General features: G+C 30.2%; 1 protein-coding gene across 1 annotated transcript; it reads left to right on the forward strand.

The window, feature by feature from the left end:
* The first annotated feature begins 3,825 nt into the window (after window positions 1-3,825).
* LOC105649110 (RING-H2 finger protein ATL72) lies at window positions 3,826-5,144 on the forward strand. Its single transcript, XM_012235666.4, has one exon. The coding sequence runs from the start codon at window positions 4,379-4,381 to the stop codon at window positions 4,946-4,948; it is 570 nt and encodes a 189-aa protein (XP_012091056.1). The 5' UTR covers window positions 3,826-4,378; the 3' UTR covers window positions 4,949-5,144.
* The last annotated feature ends 856 nt before the right edge of the window (window positions 5,145-6,000 follow it).

The following is a 6,000-nucleotide window of genomic DNA, read 5'->3' on the forward strand; positions in this document are numbered from 1 at the left end:
AAAAGAATATCATTTCCTTTTGATTGAGAAGAAAGAAAAATGAGGAAATTTAATTAAAAAAAAGGTATAAGAATTTATTAAAAGAGGAAAAATAATTTTATTTTTTTCTTATATTTAAAAATGAAGAAGAAAATTAATTATTTTATTTTCCTTATTTTTCTTCCCTATTTCCTTTCCTTCGTGCTCCCCGACTTCTTTGCCTGCTCATTTGGCAATGACTAATGAGCAATGTTATATGACGTCAACATTCTGCAGTCCATGTGATAAACATATGAATAACGTTATCAACCACTGTATCTAGTAATTAAACCGCCATTAAAAAAACCAGTAATTAACGAGAGAGACTGAGACATGTGTACATGCTGTTTTTTTTTACTCATGCGGATACAGAAAATTTTATATTTCATGCACCCGATCATGGATCAAACTGATGAAATTAAAATTTATTATTGAAATGATAATATTTTTTATCATATATTAAAAAAAAGATTGAAATATTTTTTATAAAAAATTTACTGTCATTTGTTTATCAATAAGCTGACTATAGATCCGATCCAGATAAATAATTTCCGATAATAAATATTATGTTCATTTTATGCAATTATTTTATATAATTATTATTTGAAATTTAGCGATGGGTTGTTGACACATGGGGCCATGGGCTGAACCACAACCCCCAAACCATTATGTAGGATTGGGCCTATTTATCCTCAACTTTATCCTCAGCTGTTTATTTATTAATTAATATATTACGGCTTCAGTTGTTTTTACAAATGAAACAATTTTCAATATTTAAAAAAAAAAAAAAAAACATTTATACAAAGTAGAGAGTAAACCCCAAAATCAAATTAAGGAAATTCTAATGATGATGATTATGAGTTCACACCTTAGCGAAGCATGAAATTAGGGTTTCGCAATATTGAATTTGGTTACTCAAACAATCTAATCTAATCTACTTCACTCTATTCCATTTGGTATTTGGAAAAATGCATGACAATATTTGTTCTAACCGCCATTGTCTTTTTCCTTCTTTGTTCCTAAATTACAGTCAATAATTATAAATCTATGGACGGTATAAACTAAACCCACAACAAACTAATTGGACGACGTGTCCTCGATCATCACCTAACTCAGGTTGTCTGGAATCTCTGATCTCAGTGGACCACCGGTCACATATGTTTCCAAAACATACCACAGTGTCTGGTTTGGTTTCTCCCATGTTTGAAGCGAATCTCATTTTCTCTCTCACAATTTCTTTCTTGTCTTAATTTGGCTAGTGCTTAACTAATTTATAATACTGAATAGCTATTGCTGTTTATATCTATATACAATTAGCAATTAACGCAATTGGCACATAAACCGAGTTTTGATTTGAGCCACTCCACCGTTTGCCGCCGTCGTTGGCTTCTTCTTGCATGGCCAAAGATAAGCTTTGAATTTTCAAGGGACGAAAAAGGGTTGAGAGAGGATTTCATGCTTATCGAAAATTTTGAAACTGAGAAATTAATTTCGAGGAAACAGAAATTAAAGACGTTGGCATCGAGGCATAAAATATCTGCGTACAGGTATGACTAGGCTTCAAAAATATCTATGGATCCGTATGGAACTTCACAGATCTCTGTCGTGAAAAGATTGAACAATTCCACCTTCTTGTTTTAGATAGTGCGGATAGGAAATTAAAAGAAAATTGTTATTGCCAAATTTGGGACTAGTAGGTATCTTCATTTGATGGAACACTATGATTGGGTGCATATATTTTTGGAGGGACAAAAATGGAATAAAGTTCAATTTAACCCGAATTTGCTTAGCAAAATTAAAAAGGTTGTATTTGTACTTTGACACTAATTTAACTCTTAAATTTATTTAAAATAATTAAGAAAACCAAATTTATCATTTTGAAGGTCAAGTATGACCATTTTGACCCATTAAACAAGTTCAATGTTCAAATTTATTTCAAGAATAATTATGTAAAATATACAGGAAAAGATGCAACATCTCACTTTTTTTAACAACTGTTACATGTTTTGAATCTCTCTAATTCGATAAGAAATAATTCATAAAATATAACTTTTTTTTATTTTTGATATACAGGAGGCCTGATCACTTATTTTTTATTAAATTATCAAAAATACTCAATTATTTAAATGAAACCATAATTATCAATGTTATGATAACATTTCCTTTCCTTTCCAAACTAACAAAAATAAATTTATTTTATCTTTTTCATTATATTCAAATACAAAGATAAAAAATAACTATAAAAAAGAAAATATAATCTTTATTATATTTTTATTGTTATTTTCCTTCCTCTCCTTCTCAAAACTATTTTGGCTGTCTGATTATTAAAAGATTAAGAAAAGTGAAAGGAAGACAACTAAGCAGCCTATGCATATCAATTGAAGACAAGAACAGTGGCTAATCTCGTAACTAGATTTTCTTTCTCCTTTTTCTTTTAGAAATGTATATTCTTTATCTTTTTGTTTTTGGAACCCATCATCATATCACTGATTTGCAGTGTTTTGATTTTTTTTTTTTTTTTCTTCCTCTCAATCTCGAAAAAGATTATTTTAAAGATTTATCATCTTTTGTGCAGCTCTTAAGAGTGACATTCATAAAAATATTAATCATTCAATAATTTTAGATTAAGATATAAGTATTGTTATCCATGAGAGCAAACATTGAAAACAGATTATTTATATAACAAACTCCAACTAGTTTGTTACAGGCTCAACTGTTATCTGTATCTATAAAATATAAGGACTAAATTGTTAATTTGAAAAAATTTCAGGTACTGAATAATAATTATCTAAAATGATGCCAAAAGTGACAAGTGAACAAATAGGATGTTGGCAACAAAACTCCCACTATCCTCGATGTAAGTTGCTATTGGTCCAACCCACGCTGGATTTACAAACTGGGTAGTTAAGTATTAGGTCTAACATTTGGTACTAAGTTTTTCTTTTTGAAACCTATGAAATAAAGTAGTTAATCATATGATTAAGTAGGCAAATTTCGTTTTGGTTACGAATGTTAATATTTTAATTACACCACAGTAAGCCTTTGCATACAAATGTTGGAGTTGTCAAAGGTTAATTCATATAATATAGATTTCAGATTTCAGTAACCCCTTTTTCTTTTTGGTAGAAAGATTTCAGTAACTTCTTTTTTTTTTTTTTTTTTTTTTTTTAAAGATTTTACTAACCTTTTGTTTGGAAAGTAGAATATTTCAGGAGGAAAGGAAATACGTGAAGAAGATTATTATCAATAAAATATGTTGAAAAAATATTAATTAAAAGGTGGGGAAAATATCCAAGGAAACAAATTATATACTATTTTTCTCATTGGTCTATAAAATTATAATATTTTCAGATAGAAAAATTATATTTTTCATGCAAAAACTATTTCATTATTTTGTTTTCTTTCATCTTTGTGTAATATCTATAGGAATGAATCGAATTATATATTGAAAAGGAAAAACTAATCAATAGGTGCATTTTTTGGTGAAATTGTTTAAAGAGTTGGAAGAATTTCAAAGTTAAGCATGATTGCTTAACGGAACTCCTAAGATGGGTGACCACCTATTTTGTTTTCTAAAGAAATATAATATATAAAATCTAAAAAAAGAATAAATGATTGGTTTTAAAAGGTATTTAACAAAAAAAGATTAAGTGCCTCGCGTTTCATTGTGTATAAAAAATTATGTGATTTAATTTATAATTTTGTTCCTTAATAAAATATAAAGAACATAGTGACACTCAAATCCCATAAATCCAAACCAACTCTAATATAATAAAACATAAATTCTCTCTGTCACAACTAAATAAAACATAGTGCCAATAGCGATGAAGAGAGCAAGTAGGAGTAAGTTGAAACATCTAAATTAAAATTCTCTGAATATCCAAAAAATAATATTAATCTTAAAACCCTTTTTCTAACTTTTTAAAGTATCTTGTAATTTTTATATTTCCCCTTCTGTCTTGACCCCTACAAAGAAGACATAACATCCCCTTGATATAAGCTAAAGCCCTTCACTGCAAGTTTTCTCTGCAAATACTTTAAAAGCTGATAAACAAGTTTGCTTTATTCGCTTTGTTTGGGTTCTACGGAGAAATTATCTGATGAAAAGAGAAGACAATATCTGATGAAGAAGGTGGAATAATCTTTTTTGCAGAGAAAACGGTCCCCCAATTTCTTTCTAACAGCCACTAAGAGCAACAATTTACCGTTTCTTTTCGTTTGCTTGCCTTTTCCCCTTATCTTAGAGACAAAGAAGATGCTCTTTTCATATATTTTTGTAGCTGGAATCTTTACAACATTGCTCTAAGGAAAAACCCTTAAACCCAAAAATCAAGATAAATTCGTAAGCAGTTTGTTAGATATGGTGAGTTTGCATCGCCGACTTCTTGAAACAGAGTTCTCTGTGCCGGTGCCACCGCCAAATGGGAACAGGACGCGCGAAATCTATAATGAGTCGAACTTCGACGCCAACATGGTTATCATATTGGCTGCTTTGCTATGTGCTTTGATAGGTGCGTTAGGGTTGAATTCAATTGTGCGTTGCGCGTTGCGATGTACTCGCAGATTTGCTACGGAAACGCCAGAGCAAGCCGCAGCTCGTTTGGCTGCTACTGGACTCAAGAAACGCGATCTGAAACAGATTCCTGTTGCGATTTACGGCACTGGAATGAATATTCCGGCGACGGAGTGCCCTATTTGCTTAGGAGATTTTGCTAATGGGGAAAAAGTTCGAGTGCTTCCTAAATGTAATCATGGTTTCCATGTGAGGTGTATAGACACTTGGCTTTTGTCACACTCCTCTTGCCCTAATTGCCGGCTTTCATTGCTCGAACACACGGCTGCTGGTTCAGCTGCAGCTCAGGAACCCACAGCGGAGAATGATGACGGCCGCCGAGGTAATGTTGTTGTTATTGTTGAGGGAGGAAGTTAATGATTGTTGCTGTAAAATGTTAAAAAGTTAGATATCTCTGTTCTAGATTTAGTCACTAGTGACCTTTTGTAGTGGTGAAAATTTTTATGGGCCAAATTGCAATTTTAGGACAGTTTTTATTTTGGACGTATGAAAGTAATTTGTAATACTGGGTTATCTTAATACTAGATAATAATAAATTATGCATTTCCCCTTATGTAATTTTTTAGTTTGAATTTAATTATTAATTTAAAAAACGTGTTTCGGAAAAAAGGTTAATATTCAAATAAATTTAGTTATCTTAACAATAACCATTTTAATAGTAGTCCTTGTTATACTAATATTACAGCTTATAAATGTAATCTCGGCAGAGTAACTAAAGCTATAATAGATTTATAATAATTATAAGCTCGTAAAAGGGTGACTCGCTCATAAAAGACAACTTAAATTTATTTCGAGTAAAAATTACAATTTATCAAAAGTTTGGAAAAAGTTAGGATTGAATTTAAAACCACTTATTTCCTTTAAATGCGGAATAAAGCTTATAATTTTCAAACCTAGTCCATCGATTATAAATTATAGATGTAGCACAAGTAAGTTTGATGTAATTATGGAATTGAATGTTTGATGTTTGATATAATTGGCACCTTTGAATAATTTAGTTGCACATACAATTTCTTTTGAAAAAATATCTTTATTTATTTATGTGGTTGTGTGGCTTCCAATTCCTATACAATTCCTGTATAAGAATTAGACTATTCTCATTTGATGTTTGTGCATAATCCTATTATTGTTTTGTATTTCCTAATCCCAAGTGTTTTAAAAGTATGATAATATAAGAAATTATTTACCTTTGTCTTAGCTTAATAGCCACTATTTATTCACAATAGGATGAAATTACAACTAATATTTAAATATATAGAAGAAATTGATAAAATTTGAAAAAAGTGAAATAAAATTGAGAATATATAAAATTATTGGTGAAGTATTTTTGAGATCCAGGAGCGAGTCATTCAATGTTTAGTGGGGCAAGTTCACCCACTCAACTTTTTTGAGTAATAAAGATATAGATA

The sequence above is a fragment of the Jatropha curcas genome, chromosome 2 (genome assembly GCF_041381405.1).
Source record: "Jatropha curcas cultivar XTBG-Jc1 chromosome 2, XTBG_Jcur_1.0, whole genome shotgun sequence".
Taxonomy (NCBI): Eukaryota; Viridiplantae; Streptophyta; class Magnoliopsida; order Malpighiales; family Euphorbiaceae; genus Jatropha; species Jatropha curcas.

Excerpts from the sequence above, each read along its gene's own strand:
- LOC105649110 (XM_012235666.4), top strand. The coding sequence starts at position 4,379 with ATGGTGAGTTTGCATCGCCGACTTCTTGAAACAGAGTTCTCTGTGCCG.